The 20,628-nt window shown below is 40.0% G+C and overlaps 1 protein-coding gene across 3 annotated transcripts in view; it reads left to right on the plus strand.

Annotated features, from left to right (window-relative positions):
- ACVR1 (activin A receptor type 1) overlaps positions 1-20,628 on the plus strand; it is a 139,173-nt gene that overhangs the window by 72,643 nt on the left and 45,902 nt on the right. For all 3 annotated transcript variants that reach the window (XM_069577497.1, XM_069577498.1, XM_069577496.1), the window contains one exon: positions 9,196-9,269. In XM_069577497.1, the coding sequence (XP_069433598.1) occupies positions 9,203-9,269 (67 nt within the window). In that variant the 5' untranslated portion in view covers positions 9,196-9,202. The remainder of the gene's footprint in view (positions 1-9,195; positions 9,270-20,628) is intronic.

Below are 20,628 nucleotides of genomic sequence, written 5' to 3' on the forward strand. Positions count from 1 at the left end.
GGAGATTGTTAGAAGTTGAATTGAGAAGAGTATCAAACAAGTCCCTATTGAATGAGTAGCTGCTCAGTGAATTATGCATTGAACAAATGGACAAGCCTAATGAGTCTAGGCCACCAGGCCAGATGAATGAATATTTTGTAGGATTTTCTGATGGGAAAGAATCTCAAGGTTCCTCTTCCAGCTTCTCTTTCATCCTCTACATACAGATGACAAGTTGTATGCTGTTCGTAAGTCTAGGTGTTAGAAGTATCTTTTATAGTATCAATAATTATCAACTAGATTACTTAATATGAACCCTAAAGGTTGAATATAAAAGTGTACTATACTTTTGGTTATTCTGTGACTGACATCAAAATGCTTTGTGATTTTTGAGGGAATGTATTGCCTGTATCGGTGGTTTTATCCAGCTGTAAAACTGTGATGAGAAAAAGAAGTGCCAAACTTGGTCTCAAGCCCACACATGTTAAAAATTGAGCTAAAGACTAGCTCCTTAACTGGATATCAGTCTGATCTATAAATGGAGTCTGAAAAGTACCATGGGATTTGGAAAGCAGTTCTATTTTGCCCTGATGGTTTGTCTGTTTTTAGTAGAATATCATGGGACTGTCCTGTCTCCCATGGGAGTAGTCCTGAGACATTGTAAGAGATGATACTGATTTAAAGAAGGGATGTGAATTGACAGGAGGTCCCTATCCTTTTTCTGAGTAGCTCTTTGCCTTATGTCTGAAATATTAAGATCAGTTACCAGGGATAGAGAGCACCATCCAAGAACAGCAAGGAATTGGTATGTACTGGAGGCAAAATTTTGCACTCTGAATCCTTCAGGTAATACTCTATCACCCCCAGTAGCCTATGAGTGTTTTCAGTTACAGATTTTGGACTTAGACTATTGCAAAAGGATTTAGTTGGATTGCAGATGGGCATCAGACCCCTTCTGATCAGTTTCATGTCTCCTTTAAACACTACTTAATTGCATACATAAAATACTGTTCCTACATGAAGTAGATGTGTATAATGGCTTCCCTTGACCGCTGGACTTGTGGACATCTTTGATGTGAGAGAGTTTAAAGAGATTTTTTAACCTGTGGAACAGTAACATTTTTGTCAGGTATTGAACAACTGCTCAGCTTAAGATATTTAGTACCATCTGATTACCTGGTATGGTAGAAGAATCTATCTTTTAGGAATGAGGCACTGATTCTCAAAGCATGGTCCAGGATTCTCTGGAGTTTCTAAGACTATCTCAGGGGTGTTCCACAGTGTCTTCTTCTTCCAGTCACACAGACATATTCATGTGTGAAGCTGGATTCTTTATGTTTCAGCTGATGCCACATGTCATAACAGGTTGAATGCAGAGTCATATATGAGGATCCAGTTGCTTTCTACTAAGCCAAACATAGACATTTGTCAAAATGCATAATACCATTTTTCTCACTACAATTTTTTTTGGAGGGGGGATATATTCCTTAAAAATTAAAAAAAAATTTTAAATTAATTTTTATTGGAGTATAGTTGCTTTACAATGTTATGTTAGTTTTTGCTGTACAGCAGAGTGAATCAGCTATACATATACATAGATCCCCCTTTTTTTTGAATTTCCTTTCCATTGAGGTCACTATTAGAGCACTGAGTTCCCTGAGCTATACAGTAGATTCTCACTGGTTATCTATTTTATCCATAGTATCAGTAGTGTAGGTATATCAATCCCAATCTCCCAATTTCCTGTCTCCCTACCCTCAAAACAAACCTTTCCCCCTTTGGTATTCATACATTTGTTCTCTACATTTGTGTTTCCATTTAGTTCTTTTTTTTTTAATTTAGAAAAAAATGGGATAATATGTTGTTATTTAAAAACAAACACAGTAATTAAAACATTCTCCATTAAAAAATTTTAAAATTTCTAATAGAATAACTGTTGATAGAAATAGCCCACGTGACAAGTTCCTTAGAGTGCTCAGTAATTTTCAAGAGTATAAAGAGATTCTGAGATCAAAAATTTTTTAAATCACTGAATTAAAACATCCCTGAACTATTGATTATTGCCACTCTCTTCTCCCATTATCGGTTTCTCTTTTGGGCCAGCCCACTTCTGAAACTCCTTAGTTAAAAATACTTGAGTACAAAGGAGTTGAAAATTACTTTTAAAAGCAGTGTTTTCTTCTTAGCATATTTTAAACTTAGATCCCTGGGGCCTCAAGTTGGGACATTATCATATTGATGTTTTTCATAAATAAAATATGATCAGGAAATTTATTCCAGAACGTTCTCCTTTCTGCATTTCTTTTACCTTTTTAGTTTTGAAAGTACCCTTTTTAATAGCTAAGTTAACTGGTCAGCAGAGACAGTCCAGACACTGAAAAAGTGACCAATAAGTGATGCTGACACATTTTCCCCAAAGATTTTTGGCAGGTTTTGAGCTATCTCTCTCTAAACAGCAGATTTTGTTTGGAAGCCTGAATTTATAACTCCTTTTTTTTCCCTCCCCCGTTTTCCATTTAGGAGCCTAAATTATTGTTTCAATTTTGCTTGCACAATAATAATCAGTTAAAAGATGTTTAGGTGTGGGAACTTTTGTTGGTTTTGTGACAGGAAAAATTGCCAGTGGTGATTGTCTTTAGAATTATTTTTTAAATTGTGAAAGAATTCTTGATTTTAAAGCTTTGGACTTGTTACCTGCTGATTATTATTACCTGCACTAAATTCTAGACAATGAAGTTAACAGTTGATGCCTTAATCTTGCTTCTCCTTTGCAGGTGCTTGTGTGTTAGGAGTGTGGAGGGGGCATTGCTAATTCTTTGGAATTTAAAGTTAAACTGATTAGTTCAGGGGAAATTCAGCAAGTATTAAATGTGCACCTCCTTGGCTTTGGTAGCGATGAACAAAATAGACTATAAATTTTACTATGATGTTTATAGTCTAGTGAGGGAGGCAGATGTTCAAAAGTACACACAGGAGTATGAATATATAATTATTAATTGTGATAAGTGGTATGAATGAAATCAACAAAATGGTATGTGAGAGTATAATGAGGGAATATGAGGGTATAGGAAAGCTTCTAGAAGGCAGTGACCTTGGAGACTTGAAAGATGAGTAGGAATTTGCCAAATTGGGTCCTGAAAGATGGGCCCAATCACTGGGAGTAGCAGCAGCGTATATAGAGAGGTCCAGAGACAGGCAGGAAGCTGGCCAGTTGGTGTGCCAAGGACAGTGGAGTGGAGAAGGGCCTTGAATGTAGGGAGGTGAGTAGGGGGCTTACTTACTAGGGCTGACCATGTTTTACCCAGGTTCTGGCTGGGGGCTACCTCCCCGGCCTTCTTGGGTTTTCTCTCCTTATCACTCTTCTCTATAAGCTCTCTGTATCCTAGCCTGGTGGGTTTTTTTATTTTCATGTGAAATATGTCTTAAGTCCTCAGGGTGCACCATGCTTCCCCTGGCCACAGGGTCTGTGTAGAAACCGAGAAACTGCCTTTTTCCTTAAATGCCCTCCTGTCTCCACCAGAGTGTTCACCGCTGCAACACAAACATGTGCGCATGCACACACACAAACACACACACAAACTCTCACCCTTTTTGTAGTACCTCCTACTCAGCTTTCTAGTTCGTGTTTAGATATAATCTCCCCAGGGAAGCTCCTCCACCCTCCAGAAAAATTTCAAGTTGTTTTGTTAGCAGTTTTATTTAACTCTCTTTCGTCCTAACACTTAGTTCAGTTTTTAACTGTGCAGTCTTCTGTATGGTTATTTGAGTATGACCATAGATAGACTGTGTAAGCTCCGTAATAGTAAGGACAGTGTTTGTATATCTTTATCATTTTAAGTTTCTAATTTCTAAAACATAGCAGGTTTCCAATAGTTGTGGAAGGAAGGAGAAAAGATGGGCTGGAAATTCAAAGATAAGACTGTGATAGTTCAGTGGTTTTCAAAGGCTTTTGATGATTATATCTCATCAGTTAAAAAGCTTTTTCAGTGTGTACCCTCAATGTGTATGTTGTTTATAACTTATATAAAATAAATCTACATACCATAAAACATACATAAAGTAGAATTTTTAAAAAGATTTAAGGTGAAATATTTATGGTATTGCTAACGGTGATGACATTGTATTATTGACGAAAATCTCAAGTCACTCAGGATAATGTTTATTGTTTGTGATACTGGATGCAAATCAGTTTTTAATGTATTTTTTAATTTTGAACTTGGTGAGCTTGCTTCATGTCACATTGAACTGAATGTTAATTACTTCTCTCTAGTAAACTGATGAACCACTAGGAATAGAGATATCAGCTCCACCATTATCTTACTATTCTCTGGTACTCATTAATAACATATTTAATCTGTAGTTAATATTTTTTTGGGCTCCAAAATCACTGCAGATGGTGACTGCAGCCATGAAATTAAAAGACTCTTATTCCTGGGAAGAAAAGTTATGACCAACCTAGATAGCATATTCAAAAGCAGAGACATTACTTTGCCTACTAAAGTCCATCTAGTCAAGGCTATGGTTTTTCCTGTGGTCATGTATGGATGTGAGAGTTGGACTGTGAAGAAGGCTGAACGCCGAAGAATTGATGCTTTTGAACTGTGGTGTTGGAGAAGACTCTTGAGAGTCCCTTGGACCGCAAGGAGATCCAACCAGTCCATTCTGAAGGAGATCAGCCCTGGGATTTCTTTGGAAGAATTGATGCTAAAGCTGAAACTCCAGTACTTTGGCCACCTCATGTGAAGAGTTGACTCATTGGAAAAGACTCTGATGCTGGGAGGGATTGGGGGCAGGAGGAGAAGGGGACGACAGAGGGTGAGATGACTGGATGGCATCACTGTCTCGATGGACGTGAGTCTGAGTGAACTCCGGGAGTTGGTGATGGACAGGCGTGCTGCGATTCATGGGGTGGCAAGAGTTGGACACGACTGAGCAACTGAACTGAACTTCCTTAATGGATTTAGAACACTTGAAATTTGGAGAGGGCTCATTTCATTGTATCTGACCATAACAACCTGTGAAAGTGAAAGTCACTCAGTCTTGTCTGACTTTGCAACCCCATGGACTATACAGTCCATGGAATTCTTCAGGCCAGAATACTGGAGTGGAGTAGCCTTTCCCTTCTCCAGGGGATCATCCCAACACGGTCTCCTTCATTGCAGGTGGATTCTTTACAACCTGTGATTCCACTTAAATAAACCTTCAAACCTGACTATTCTAGAAGCAAACCATGTCCACTCTTTCACATTAGGTAACTTCCACTTCCACAAGATACCTCTTTTAGTGGATTGTCATAAAAGATGAAGTTATCACACTATTCAGTTCAGTTCAGTTCAGTCGCTCAGTCGTGTCTGACTCTTTGTGACCCCATGAATCGCAGCACGCCAGGCCTCCCTGTCCATCACCAACTCCCGGAGTTCACTCAGACTGAGGTCCATCGAGTCCGAGATGCCATCCAGCCATCTCATCCTCTGTCATCCCCTTCTTCTCCTGCCCCCAATCCCTCCCAGCATCAGAGTCTTTTCCAATGAGTCAACTCTTCGCATGAGGTGGCCAAAGTACTGGAGCTTCAGCTTCAGCATCATTCCTTCCAAAGAAATCCCAGGGCTGATCTCCTTCAGAATGGACTGGTTGGATCTCCTTGCAGTCCAAGGGACTCTCAAGAGTCTTCTCCAACACCACAGTTCAAAAGCATCAATTCTTCGGCGCTCAGCTTTCCTCACAGTCCAACTCTCACATCCATACGTGACCACAGGAAAAACCGTAACCTTGACTAGATGGACCTTAGTCGGCAAAGTAATGTCTCTGCTTTTGAATATACTATCTAGGTTGGTCATAACTTTTCTTCCAAGAAGTAAGCGTCTTTTAATTTCATGGCTGCAGTCACCATCTGCAGTGATTTTGGAGCCCCCCAAGAAAAGTCTGACACTGTTTCCACTGTTTCCCCATCTATTTCCCATGAAGGGATGGGACCAGATGCCATGATCTTCGTTTTCTGAATGTTGAGCTTTAGGCCAACTTTTTCACCCTCCTCTTTCACTTTCATCAAGAGGCTTTTGAGTTCCTCTTCACTCTCTGCCATAAGGGTGGTGTCATCTGCGTATCTGAGGTTATTGATATTTCTCCCGGCAATCTTGATTTCAGTTTGTGTTTCTTCCAGTCCAGCGTTTCTCATGATGTACTCTGAATAGAAGTTAAATAAGCAGGGTGACAATATACAGCCTTGATGTACTCCTTTTCCTATTTGGAACCAGTCTGTTGTTCCATGTCCAGTTCTAACTGTTGCTTCCTGATCTGCATACAGATTTCTCAAGAGGCAGGTCATGTGGTCTGGTATTCCCATCTCTCAGAATTATCCACAGTTTATTGTGATTCACACAGTCAAAGGCTTTGGCATAGTCAATAAAGCAGAAATAGATGTTTTTCTGGAACTCTCTTGCTTTTTCCATGATCCAGCGGATGTTGGCAATTTGATCTCTGGTTCCTCTGCCTTTTCTAAAACCAGCTTGAACATCAGGAAGTTCACGGTTCATGTATTGCTGAAGCCTGTCTTGGAGAATTTTGAGCATTACTTTACTAGCATGTGAGATGAGCGCAATTGTGCGGTAGTTTGAGCGTTCTTTGGCATTGCCTTTCTTTGGAATTGGAATGAAAACTGACTTTTTCCCGTCCTGTGGCCACTGCTGAGTTTTCCAAATTTGCTGGCATATTGAGTGCAGCACTTCCACAGCATCATCTTTCAGGATTTGAAACAGCTCAACTGGAATTCCATCACCTCCACTAGCTTTGTTCGTAGTGATGCTTTCTAAGGCCCACTTGACTTCACATTCCAGGATGTCTGGCTCTAGATTAGTGATCGTATGATCATCATTATCTGGGTCGTGAAGATCTTTTTTGTACAGTTCTTCTGTGTATTCTTGCCACCTCTTCTTAATATCTTCTGCTTCTGTTAGGTCCATACCATTTCTGTCCTTTATCGAGCCCATGTTTGCATGAAATGTTCCCTTGGAATCACTAATTTTCTTGAAGAGATCTCTAGTCTTTCCCATTCTGTTGTTTTCCTCTATTTCTTTGCATTGATCTCTGAGGAAGGCTTTCTTATCTCTTCTTGCTATTCTTTGGAACTCTGCATTCAGATGCTTATATCTTTCCTTTTTTCCTTTGCTTTTTACCTTTCTTCTTTTCACAGCTATTTGTAAGGCCTCCCCAGACAGCCATTTTGCTTTTTTGCATTTCTTTTCCATGGGGATGGTCTTGATCACTCTGTTAGATTAAATCATTTTTTAAATAGGATGCAAGTTTTAGTATATTCATTCCATAATTTAAGGCATTATTTTGTATGGCCTGTGGAAATATGTACCCCTTTGGGGGCAAGTAGGCCAGTGCTGGAGATTGATATAGACAAATGACTAATTCTGAGCAATTTTAGACCACGCTGAGAGGGGTTAAATTACCACTGATGGAGAGCTATTGCACCAGGCATTTGCCTTTTGAACTGGATCATGAATGGCAGGAGGAGGGAGTTAGGTAGGAGAGAGGTAGAGGGGAGGCTCTGGTCACCTGGAGTGGAGGGAACCAACAGAGTGCTTCTGTTCAAAGGCACAGACCTTTGTAGGGATCCCGGAGGGAGGTGAGGCATTTGTGTATTAAATAAGGGCTTGCTCTAGAAAAGATCTATGGTGAACATGGAAACAATAATAATAACAACAATGGAAACAGAAAAAAAGGGTCCCTCAAGTTTCATGTGCTTTTAAAAACATAATAAGGAAGTCCACTAAACTCTCCTTTAACCCCTTCTCTCACCTTGCTATTAGGGAAGAGAGAGTCTGAAATGCAATTATAGACAAATTGGGGTGGTAAGACAGAATCGGAGAAGGCAATGGCACCCCACTCCAGTACTCCTGCCTGGAAAATCCCATGGACGGACTGAGCAACTTCACTTTCACTTTTCACTTTCATGCATTGGAGAAGGAAATGGCAACCCACTCCAGTGTTCTTGCCTGGAGAATCCCAGGGTCGGGGGAGCCTGGTGGGCTGCAGTCTCTGGGATCGCACAGAGTCGGACACGACTGAAGCGACTTAGCAGCAGCAGCAAGACAGAATAGAGGTGTGGGGCATGAACAATCAGACTACTAACAAAAAAGTTTGATTTTAAGATGATGAGTCAGAAGGTGTCCATTCCAAACAGCTTAGATAGCAATGGGTTCTTGTTGTTTGCTTTAAAGCTGTAAGAGTAACATAGCACATGAACCTTTTCATTAAAGAACTTTACCCATTTTGTCTTAATTTTTGCCATCCAGAAGATTGCAAGTAGTTCAAGGTTTAATATTTTAAAATTATTCTTTGTAATAAAAAATTAGTATAACCAAACTCTCATCATAATTTCCAAAATTTTGCAGAAATTACTCAAATGGAAAAGTTCTCTGTTGCTGTCCTTTGACTCAGAACATTGAGCTTCTGCCCATGTAGTTTTAGGGCAGTATCAACTTAAAGTTTATATATCTTACTTTCTCTCCAATATAGTTTCATATGTTAAAATTTTATTTGATTTCTTCCTGTCTTGATTGTGTCTATGCTTTGTCAAATTTAAAGTTAATGTAAGAATACGTTGCTTTGTCATAGACGAAGTGTAAGCTATAGTTTTGTGTTTTACTTTTTTTTTTCTTTTTTAGGGCTGTATGATGATTGTAAATTGCTTTCCCTCTAATCCTTTTGAAGGAAAAGGAAAGCTCAAACATAGTAATTTGGCTTGGATTATTCAGACACTTAATCTTTAGCATCATGTTAGAACAGTCTATCCATGCTTCTCAGAATTGTTGCCAATTCTGAGTTCAGTGGAATAAGATAAAATTCAAACTTGAGTCCTTTATGAATACCCATCCTTATAAGTCCTTTAGGAATACCTAGCCTTATAACTAAGAATTTTTCATGTCCCTTTTGAGCTCTTTATAAGAGGGTAGACTCAGAGAATGTTGTCTTGGATTGGCCACCAGGAGGAGAGAAATCTGATTAACACTTTAAGATGATTTATTTAGATTAGATCCATGTAAAGGGTACATGTTTAAATTACTAAGAAGTAAGGCAACATATGTAAGAGGGATTTGTAAGAAAGGCCTTGAATGACAAGTTTAACGATGGTATGCATCATTTGCCTTCCTGCAGTTACATTTTTTTGGGGGTGCTTACTGAACTCTTTTTTATTTTTTCCCTCCACAGTTGTACAATGGTGGATGGAGTGATGATTCTTCCTGTGCTCGTGATGATTGCTTTCCCTTCCCCTAGTATGGAAGGTAAGTGGCTCACAGTTGGGTAGGATAAGTATACTGTGTAATGTTTACTGTCAACTAGCTTGTTCTTAATCCTGATTGCCTTCATTTGCATCACACAATTTTTTATAATTGTAAAATGCACAAGATATAAAATTTACCATCTTAACTATTAAGTGTATAATTCAGTACTGATAAGTACATTCACATTTCTGTCTAGCCATCACCACTCTCCGTCTGTAGGACCTTTTATCTACGTAACCTGAAATCCCATACCCACTAAGCATTAACTCCGTTTCCACCGCTCTAGCCTTGGGCAACTACTATTCTACTTTCTGTCTTTATGAATTTAACTACTGTAGGTTTCTCACATAAATAGAATCATGAAGTTTTGGTCTCTTTTGTGCCTGGCTTGTTTCACTTAGCACAATGTCCTCAAGGTTCCTCCATGGTGTAGCATGAATAAGGTTTTAAAGCTGAATAGTATTACATTGTTGGAGAAGGCAATGGCACCCCACTCCAGTACTCTTGCCTGGAAAATCCCGTGGATGGAGGAGCCTGGTAGGCTGCAGTCCATGGGGTCGCTGAGGGTTGGACACAACTGAGCAACTTCACTTTCACTTTTCACTTTCCTGCATTGGAGAAGGAAATGGCAACCCACTTCAGTGTTCTTGCCTGGAGAATCCCAGGGACAGGGGAGCCTGGTGGGCTGCCGTCTGTGGGGTCACACAGAGTTGGACATGACTGAAGCGACTCAGCAGCAGCAGCAGCTTGTTCTTAATCCTGTCAGACTTAATCCTCCTCTTACCCCTTTTTAAGACTATCTTTTTAGAGCTGTTGAAAGGAAGGTGAAGAGATTTGTCATCTACTTCCTCCTGCATGCATGCATGGCCTTCTCCATCATCAACATTCCCCCAACCGAAGTGATCCATCTGTTAGAGTGGATGAACCTACACTGGCACATCATAATCATCCCAGTTTATAGTTTATATTAGGGTTCACTCTTGGTGTGGGCATTTTATGGGTTTGGTCCAATGTAAAATGACTTATATCCATCATTAAAGTATCAGAGTATTTTACTGCTCTAAAAATCCTCTGAGCTCCACCGGTTTGTCCCTCTCCACCTCTGCAACATCTGCCCACTGCTGAGGCTTTTATTGCCTCCATAGTTTTGTCTTTTCTAGAGTGTCATGTAATTGGATTCATATACTGTATAGCCTTTTCATATTGGCTTCTTTCACCTAGTATTACGCTTTTATGTTTCCTCCATATGTGTTCATGGCTTAATAGTTCATTTCTTTTTAGCACTGAGTAATGTTTCATTGTCTGAATGTACCATAGTTTATTTATCCCTTCAACTATTGAAGGTCATCTTGATTGCTTCCAAGTTTCGGCAGTTATGAATAAGCTTCTGTAAACATCTGGGTACTGGATTTTGTGTGGGTATAAGTTTTCAACTCCTTAAACAACAAGGATTGTGAGTGCTGGATTGTATGTTAGAATATGTCTAGTTTTGTTAGAAACTGCTAAGCTGTCTTCCAAAGTGGCTGTTCCATTTTGCATTCCCACTAGCAATGTGTGGGAGTTCCTACTGTTCCACATTCTTACCAGCCTGTGGTAGTAACAGTGTTCTAGATTTTGGCCATTGCTGTAGGTATGTGGTAGTGTCTCACTCTTTTAATTTACATTTCCCTGGTGGTGTATGAAGTATGCAAAAAAGCACCTCTTTTCATGTGCTTATTTGCCATCTGTATATTTTTATTTAAGTGTCTCTAAGGTCTTTGGCCCATTTTCCAATTGGGTTGTTTGTTTTCTTATTGTTTAATTTTTAGAGTTCTTTGTATATTTTGGATAACAGTCCTTTATCAGATATGTCTTTGGTATATGTTTTCTCCCAGTCTGTGGTTTGTCTTGTCATTCTTTTGACATTATCTTTCACAGGGCAGAAGTTTTTAATTTTAATGGAGTCCAGCTTATTAATTGTTTCTTTCATGGATAATACTTCTAAAAAGTTATTGCTTTACTCAGTGAGGTCATCTAGATTTTCTGCATTATTATAGGAGTTTATAATGTTTGTATGTTACAGTTAGGTCTGTGATCTATTAATATTAATTGAATAATTTTATGAGGGGGGTATAAGTTACAGAACTTATAGATTTTTGGGGGCATGTGAACACCCCCTTTTTATAATATATATTTGATAATGTCCCTTGATTTTCTTAAAATGTAATTCTTATACACACCATGCCTTTCTTATAAATGTAAGTTTTAAAAATTTAATATAATTCCTTGTCTGAAATAGAAAATTCTCTTAAAATAATATGTAATTAACTAGGTCATATAATTAAAATGGCATTTATAGACAAATGTGATATAGTTGGGCATGAGTATACTATAAGATATAATGAAGTAACAAATGTTTGTATAAGAATACAAACATTGATGTACACACATATATATTAATCTTTGATGTCTTAGAAAACAGAAAATGTATTGGTATGTTTTCTGTTTTCTAAGACATCAAAGATTAATATATATGTGTGTGTATATAAATGTTTGTATTCTTATTGGTACTAGTGAATTTATTATATTGGTGATTTAATTAGCACAAGTGATCTTGCCTGCAGTGATTGAATTTTCTGAATTGGTGAACAAATTTTGGTAGAATCAAAACAGGGCCTATTTGTCCCTTGATTGACACAGTGACTATTTCATATACATTAAGACAGTATACTATTTTTATGTATGAAAGTGTTAGGTATTAAGTTCAATTAATTATACAAAGAGTTTTCATGTGAACGAGTGCTTCGTGGAACAGTGAGAGCCTAAAGGGGCACCGGTAACTTCGTTGTGTGAGGTCATCCGGGCAAAATGCTTTGGCATCTGCAGGCTTTACTCCTTCTATCTTCTCTTCTCCCCATTTGTAAAAAGCTACTTAAGGATGATACTGCCCATGCAGAGTCCACAAAAGAGATAATCAAGAGAAAGAGAAAATAAGAGCTGCCTAGAATTCCCTGCACTTACATGTAATTGCTTTTAGCGTGTTGGTATAAATCTTTCTAGATATATAAACGAACTATATTTTATTGTGCATTAAGCAGTTTGGACTTTATTTTTAAAGGGTTGCTCCGTGAAGAGTGGTGCTTATGGTGTGAATCTCAGCTTTGTTGTGATCAGATGGGCCAGTAAGACTAATGTGTCTGTTACAGGCTCTTGGGGGTATAGTGATTGGCTTTATACATTTGGTAAGTTTCCAAGGAGGCACATAATACAACAAGTTAGTGTAGCCAACACTGTGGAAAAACAGTACTTGATATACTAGAAGTCTATTTTGTTATATGTTAGGTTATAATATTTGATCTGTTCCTGCTTCCTTCCCATATACAGTGACATATATTATAGATCTGCATTGTCCTGTCTGGGAGCTGCCATACGTAGCTATTGAGCACTCTCATTGCAGCTAATACAAATTGAGATGTGCTGTTAAGTATAAAGACACACTGGGTTTTGAAGACAGTAAAAATGTGAATTTTATCTGTTCCTTTTTACAACTATGAAAATTTACAGTTACATAAAGTAGTTCCTACTATGTGTCTATTGGAAAGCACTATTGTCAACCAATTTAGCTATCGAAAGTCTGTATCCCACTCTAAGCAGTGTTGTTTGACACAGTCCAATAATATTGCAGTCATTTAAATTGGCACCAAAAAGATTTGAAATAAGGATCCTGCATGGAAGTTTAAAGGAGTAGAAGATATATTAACTAGAAGATAGGTTGAATGGTCTTAGGTTGAAGGAATGAGGAATAAGAAGAAACGGACTGGGAACATTTGATGGCTTAACCGTAGTTCTCAGCTGAGGAGTTTATTTTATCCCCCAGAGGACACTTGATAATGTCTAAGGACAAAAGGCAAGTTGCTCAGATTTTCCCCTTTTTTTGTGGCTATACAATATGATCATAGTAAAACAAAAAAGTAAAGACCATTGTGAAGTGAAATCCCTCCAAATTCCACGTGCTTCTCTAGATACACAGTATCATGGAGCAGTCCTTCAAGTTTCACGCACTGTCCTGGTTGGACTCATGGTGTAGGCACAATAGAAAAAAAAGAGAGTGGAAAAGAAACTGAGGTAGAAATGTAGTATGAATAGAGAAGTGGAGAAGGAATGGGGGAAAAGGAAGTGAAAAGGGCCGTTATGAAAAACTATTAGCAATTCAGCCATTGGTTTTTTTTTCCTGCTTTAAGCTCTTGAGCTGCCCAAAGAATCAAGCAAATGACCTCTTAATGCCACAGGGAAGATCTGTAATGAAATGTGTTAGTCTGGCTGAAACGGAAATGGATGCCACTAAGGTTTTGCTATTGAATATAACACCACCACTAGGATGTTTATAAGTATGGAAAAAACACATCATCCTTTAGTTACAATAGCTTCTTTTTTTAAAACAAAACAAAACAAAACAAAACACAATATCCAGTTATAACCTAGAATGCGCTAATCATATTAGTCTTGTCTTCCTTCTATGACTCAACTCCTTGTTAACTATCAACAGCATATTCTATGAAAAGATTCTTTGTTTTTGCATGTTTACTAGAAAAATTTTTTAAAACACCACTGAGAACCTTAATTGTAATGCAGTCTGATATACTCAACATTAGTCATAAAGTAAACGTTAAGTACAAAATACTTAACTGAAAGAGGTAAATAATAGGGAAGAGAACTAAAAGCTTTATATGAGCCTCGTAGATTGTCTCGTGCAGGGTTTTAGATGAACAAGGAAATGAACCCATGTTTGATGTTTGTATTAGAGTAGCTATGGCACCATATTGACTGGGTTCAGTGGAGCTAGTTGGCATTCTTGGTGCATAAATAAAATCATAGAGATTTTGTTCTAATATATGTTGTTGGGTATTGTACTCCTCTTAGTCTATTAAAAACAAACAGAAAAAACAAAGGTTCTTTCCTTTTGTCTACCAAAATACTCCCAAATGTCTCTTAAACATTGATAGATATAGTGATAACATTTTAAATAACAGGTCCCAAACAGTGATTTTGGCAAAGTTTGACTTGGTCCCCAGTTCGATCCCTGGGTCAGAAAGATCCTTTGGAGGAAGGCGTGGCAACCCACTCTAGTATTCTTGCCTGGAGAATCCCATGGACAGAGGGGCTTGGTGCGCTGCAGTCCGTGGGGTCACAAAGAGCCGGACACAAGAAAAGCTGCTTAGCACTCACCCATACTTTGAGGAGTAGTGTTCAAGAGTTTGTCATCATCAGTCTTCTTCAGAATTTTGCATTTTTTTGTACCCTAAATTAGCTACATCCACTGACATTGTATCCGGCACATAGTGGAACCAGTTCAATCCAGTCTATATGACAGGCTGACTTGAGAGCTCATAATAGTGAATGATGAGTTCCTTTTACCTGGGTTTGTGTTTTTTATTTCTCTCTCATACTAGTATTCATTTTTCACATTCATTATATATACAACTCCAGCTGCAGGAAGAGTTTTATTTGCTCTCATGGAGAAGAGCACTTGAGTCCTAATTACCCGTATATCCTTCCTTTTCCTTCCCATTAATAAGACTAATCATGCTCTAATACTGCTGTCATGCCACCCGGGGGAAGGCCATTTTTGTCCCAGAAACTCCTTGTTTGGTTTTACCTTTGTCCCCATGAGCTTCTGCAGGGATGAGCATGACACAAATAACTTAGAGTGGAATACCATACTGCTTCTTCAAAAATATTTCAAAGCTAAGATGACCCACATTTTATTACATTTGCAAGCCATAGTTAGATTTTATTACAGCAAGTTTTGTTGCCATAAGAGATTCTGGCCTGTCCTGGAGAAGATTGCTAAGTACTAAATTATTTTCGGGGTTGACTTGATTTTAGTATTTCCAAAGCCATCACTACTCAGACTTTCCAGCCCAATTACCCAGTGAGAGAAGGAAGGAGATCACTTCAATAGACTTTTTGTTAGGGTCAACAAAGGTGCCCCTCTTTGCCACTGGGGGTGAAGAATAGAATAAGCCTTTCTTTGAATTTCTCATTATTGAGAGTGCAGGAAGTTCGTGAAGGGGTGAATGAATGTAAGAGAAATGTCTCCGTATTAAATTTGTTGCTCTCATTTCTCATTACTATAATTTATTCCTTTTGTTCAGAATAAAATATTTTTTTTTTTTTTTTTTTTGTTAACACATCATCGTATGAGTGATTTGCTGGGAAGAGAGATGAGATGCACTGAGCTGTTAGTCATGAGGACCTTAAATGTAAATATCACATGAAGCTGTGCACGTTCAAGATACCGCTTCTTTACTGTCGCATTTTCTCACCTACCAGAGTGAGTGTAGTATTGACGCAAGGTGAGCTGTGACAAAGCTTCCTTTCAGCTTTTCCTTCCTGGGGAATGTTTGTTTCAGCTGTATGTAGTTAAACTAAAGCCACATCCATTTTTTTTTTTCCTTCTAGTGAACATTATAAAATGCTCATATTCAATGCATTTATTTGAAAGAAGTTAGTGGTAGGGTGTGGAACGGACTTGAAAATTCAATCAGAGTCAAATATTGAACAGATGGGAAAGCAAATCCAAGGCCCTAGCTCATTAAATGGTTTCCTGTGGTCAACAGTGAGTGGGCAGTGCAACAGTTTCCACACTTCTCTCTTACAGAGATCGGTCTCAAGGGGGAAGAGCATGGATGCCATCTCCTCCTTATGGAAAAACTGGGGAAGCAGGAGATAGGTAGGCATGTCATGTGTGCTATGTCTTGCTTTTGAAAAGTAAACACCAAGGAAAATAAAACACATTAAAAAATTAATTTGTAAGGGGAAAGGGCATAGGAGAGGGATAAATTAGGAGTCTGGGATTAGCAGATACAAACTACTATATATAAAATTAGATAAACAAGGTCTTACTGTATAGCACAGGGAATTATTATATTCAGTGTCCTGTAATAAACCATAGTGGAAAAGAATATGAGGAAGCATATATATGTATGTATAACTCAATCACTTTGCTGGGTACCAGAAACCACACTTCAGTTAAAAATTTAAAATGAAAAAAAATTAATTTGTAACTCTCCAAATACTGCTGAGAACCTCCTTCTGCCATCTAGCATGACCTCAGGCAACTTCCCCTGATAATGGTTATATGCAGTAGTCATTATTCAGAACTCTTGTCGATTCCAAGATAGTGTAAGGCACAGGGCGGGGCAACCTTCAAGACCTTCCCTGACTCAGAGGAAGAAACACTTTAGAGTTGGACCCAGTGCACCTGCATTTAGAAATATCATGGAGTGGGGCTCACACACATCTGAAATGAAAGTTTCCTGAAACAGCTATCACTCCATGCTTAATGTACTCCTGTTTCTTCTCTTTTTTATTCTATTTAGTTTTATTTCATTTAGACAGAACTCTCTTGAACTGCTAAATCGATTTGCCTACCCAGAATGGGTCATAACCCACAGTTTAAGAAAGACAGCTCCCCTCTGCTCCCAAGAGCTCATATTGCTCGGAAGTCCTTGCTGCCCTCAGGTGAAAACTCTGACAGCTAACCCAGACAGTCTCCAACACTGTTGCTCCAGACCTTTTATTATTATTATTATTTTACAACTTTATGTAGCCTGCCATTCGCTCTCTGCAAGCCAGCGATTTGACAGGAAGAGGGAAGTTTACATTTGTGCCTTCTCAGCCGTGGTGGTAACACTGGAACAGCTGCTGCCTGATGCTAATCAGCTGAATCTGAGCTCTGCAGAGCTGGGTGTTTCCTAGATCCTCCACAATGCTGCATCTAATTCTTTGTTATAGGTTAGAGTGGAGCAGGGACTTTCTGAGGATATGTATATTTGCGGGATAAAGGAGGTGGTGAAATACACCTTAAAGCAAAAACAAAAACCCCTACCTATATTTTTTTTTATTCAAATGGTGACTTGGAGCAGGGAGTAGCCTCTTTTATTTATTACTTGCTGAATTTGTTTATTTTCTGAATTCTGATATTTACACCAAGCCAATACAAAATCCTCCCCTCCAAATAATAATAGTAAATCAGACCCATTCAGGAAAGTTGTGAAAAATAGAGAAAGCAAAACAAATAGTCCAGTTTAAACTTTGACTCCCGTGAAATATATAATGCTGTAGAATGCCATGTAGAGTTAAACACTCATGTCTTCTGTTCATCTTTCACATCATTTCCTATTTCATGAGCTTCAAACAGGCAGTTTTGCTAAGGTTTAGGGTAATTTTTGGTAATTAAACGGTATTGCTAGTCAGAGTGCCTTCTGAAAGAAGACTCTTGGCCTGCATAGGAATCAAGCCTTTCTCAGAAGAGCATCAAACACTGTCATGAGACACCTTCATCCTTTTTACTGTGTTTCTGAATGTGGGTTATCTTACCTGTTAAGCGCCATTATCTGCAGTGCCATGTGGGACAGTAACAGGGAGGTGGTGAGGGGTCATCTGTGCAAAGTGAGCCCTAGGGTGAGAGAGGTTGGGACTTGGCGGTGGTCTTTGTTTTCTCTCTAGTGTCTGAGACAGTGCCTGGCACGTAGTTGGTGCTCAGTGAATATTTGACAAATGTATAATTATCATAATATAGAAAAGATAATATTATAAGCGACCAAGGAACTGATCTGGATTGGGGACAGGACAGGAAAGCATATCCTTTCAAAGAATTTATTCCAAGTTTGGAAAAAGAGAACCAGTCTTAACATTCTTTTAGCTGATGGATTAGCATGAGGCCAAGGATCCGTACTGGTGATGTCAACATACCTGGAAACGGGTTCCTGCTGTCAAAGAGTCAAAGTCTAGTCAGAGGAGACACAGGTTGCAGCACCATACTGGGGTGTCAGCAGGAAGAGTCTACATAGCACATGGGGCTGGGACTGGGGACAGCGGTCCAGGGAGGCTGGGTTTGGAAGGATGGACAGGCATTAGACCAGCAAAGGAAGAACTGAGGAGGACTTTTAAACAGGGGAAGGGCCAAGTCCAGAGAAGTGGGTGGTTGGGAGACACGGCCTAGGGGGTCCAGCAGGGCAGAGCAGCCTGAAGAAGGCATTCGGGTTGGGAGTTGAGGCCCTAAGTAGCCTGGCAGGGCCTTGTGCATAAAGTGTTTGTTTTGGATCTTGAGGGCACTGAGAGCTATTGAAGGATTGTTGTTTAGTTGCTACGCCGTGTCTGACTCTTTTGCAGTCCTATTGAACTATAGCCCAGCAGGCTCCTCTGTCCATGGGATTCTCCAGGCAAGAATACTGGAGTTGCCATTTCCTTCTCTAGGGGATCTCCCCGACCCAGGGATGGAAACCGTGTCTCCTGTATTGGCAGGTGTATTCTTTGCTGCAGAGCCACCTGGGAAGCCCACTGAAAGATTAATTAGGTGCAGTTTGTGTGTTTTGAAGGAATTGCGTGGTAGAAGTGGACCACAGGCTCCATACAGCAAGATGAGAGGTGAAGGGACAGGGAACAGCTAGTCCTCCTGCAGGGTTTGGGCAGACAGGCCCACGTGCTGCCTTTTCAAAGGCATCCCAACTATAGCAACTCGATTGTGGCCAACAAAACAAAAACAAAACCAAAACAAACCCCTTAGTTCCAAGAGAAGACCTTTGTGGTAGGCAGCGCACAAATTCTAACAACAGCAGCAAACGACAATAATCTAACAATAATTCCACCGCTACTTTTATTATGGAAACAGAAGGCTGAGCTGCTGACTTTTCTAGCAACTTTTGTGAGATATTTAAATCCCTCTCTAGCTGGCCCTTTGTTCCTGTGTTGCCATGGAGTGTCAGTAAGCCCAGCTCAGAATAACCCGGGCAGGGACATAAGAGGTGCAGCTTGCTTGCTGGCTGGCTGGCATGGTGGCTGGCCAGGTTACACTGTTTTCATTGCTCCCGTCTTGGGAGGAGGACCGGGCTGCTGGTTGCCCTGGCAGCTGTGAAAGGTGTATGTCTTGGCTGCCCAGAGTTGGAAGGGCAACCAAAACTTGCCTGCCTACTGAGCATGTGCGGCTCGTGATTGAGCTGATAGCAGCTGAAAATAGCCCACTGCGCACCTGTCCCTTGTACACCAGCCCCGGGCCAACTGCCATTTAGGACAGCGTGGGCTCCCCTGCTGGCTAAGGTGAAGGGCTGAGTGGATCTCAATGGTTCTTAGGAAGATCTTGGGAACTTTGGCCCTGGCTTAAAAGGAAACAAAAAAGGAGCAGGCTCTTCTGAGCGGTTCTACTGGGCACTATTGTGGCTAGTGAGTGGCCACCGTGACTGCGTATGGATGGTATGTGCTGAAGATGCCACACACTTCTCCTTGCTCAGCCAAACGGGGTCTGACAAATGGAGAGGTCTGTTTCCTCTTGGAGGGAAAGGCTTTCCTAAAAAAGCCCTGGACAGCAGCCATCATGGTGTGCTAACAGTTTGAGAAAGCGGGAGGCATTGAGTTAAACTCTTTTGCTTGATTTTTTACCTGCTCATTAATCCCCCGTGACTGTCAGTGGATCACTTCTACAGGGTGTCTCTTTGCTAGGTTATTCTTTCTCAGCAGTCCAAATGTGGGCACAGAATGTCATCCCAGCATGTTAGGAGCTGTCTGTTTCCCTTTGGGACTCTTTCCACTTCCTTCTGGGCTTTCATCTCTGCTGCGGGCTTGCCATCGTTGGGCAGGCTTGGCACGCCGGTGTGGATAGAAGCAGGCTCTGAAAGGAAAAACTTCTCAAGTGACTGGCAGTAATAAAGCTACTATTTAAAAGTGCCCCTTCTTAGAGACGAGGGTTATCTTTAGGCTGTTGGTGCTCTGCAGAAACCCTGGCCTGTTGCTCTTGCCTTGGTTTGTGTTTAGATATTCTTGCTCCCCAGCCAGTGGCCTCACGACACATCTCGGATTTAGCTGCCTTTCTCCTGCCAAGGTCCAAGATTATCATGGAAGTTGGGAATGGCGTGCTGTGCTGCAGAGCTGGGGAGGGGGGTGGTGAAGGGGTGTGGAATGTGTGTTTGAAAAACCAGTTCTGGTTCACAGCACTCTGAAGAAAGGCTTTCTGTTTCCACCTAGAGTGTAGGCACCTGGGACCTTTCTGTGGGCTTGGGAATAAGAAACAATAAACTGAAAATGACCCACACTCAGCTTTTTTCATGGTGACTTGTAGGATCTTCAGTCTATGATGAGGAAGCCAGTTTTAAGTGTGTTGAATTTAGGAGTTCATGAATTCTTGTGGACTGTATTCATTTTTAGACTTGGGCTAATAAAGATAGGCAAAGCAAAGATCACATTATAGTACAGATGCACAAAGCTTGTAGTCATGGGATTTCTTCTTTCTTTGACCTTCCCTGGAGCTGTGAACCTACAGGACCTTGGGACGTGATTGGAAAATTGGGGGACAGGAAAGCAGCAATGTCAGAGGTTTGGGCTA

The sequence above is a fragment of the Ovis canadensis genome, chromosome 2 (genome assembly GCF_042477335.2).
Source record: "Ovis canadensis isolate MfBH-ARS-UI-01 breed Bighorn chromosome 2, ARS-UI_OviCan_v2, whole genome shotgun sequence".
Taxonomy (NCBI): domain Eukaryota; kingdom Metazoa; phylum Chordata; class Mammalia; order Artiodactyla; family Bovidae; genus Ovis; species Ovis canadensis.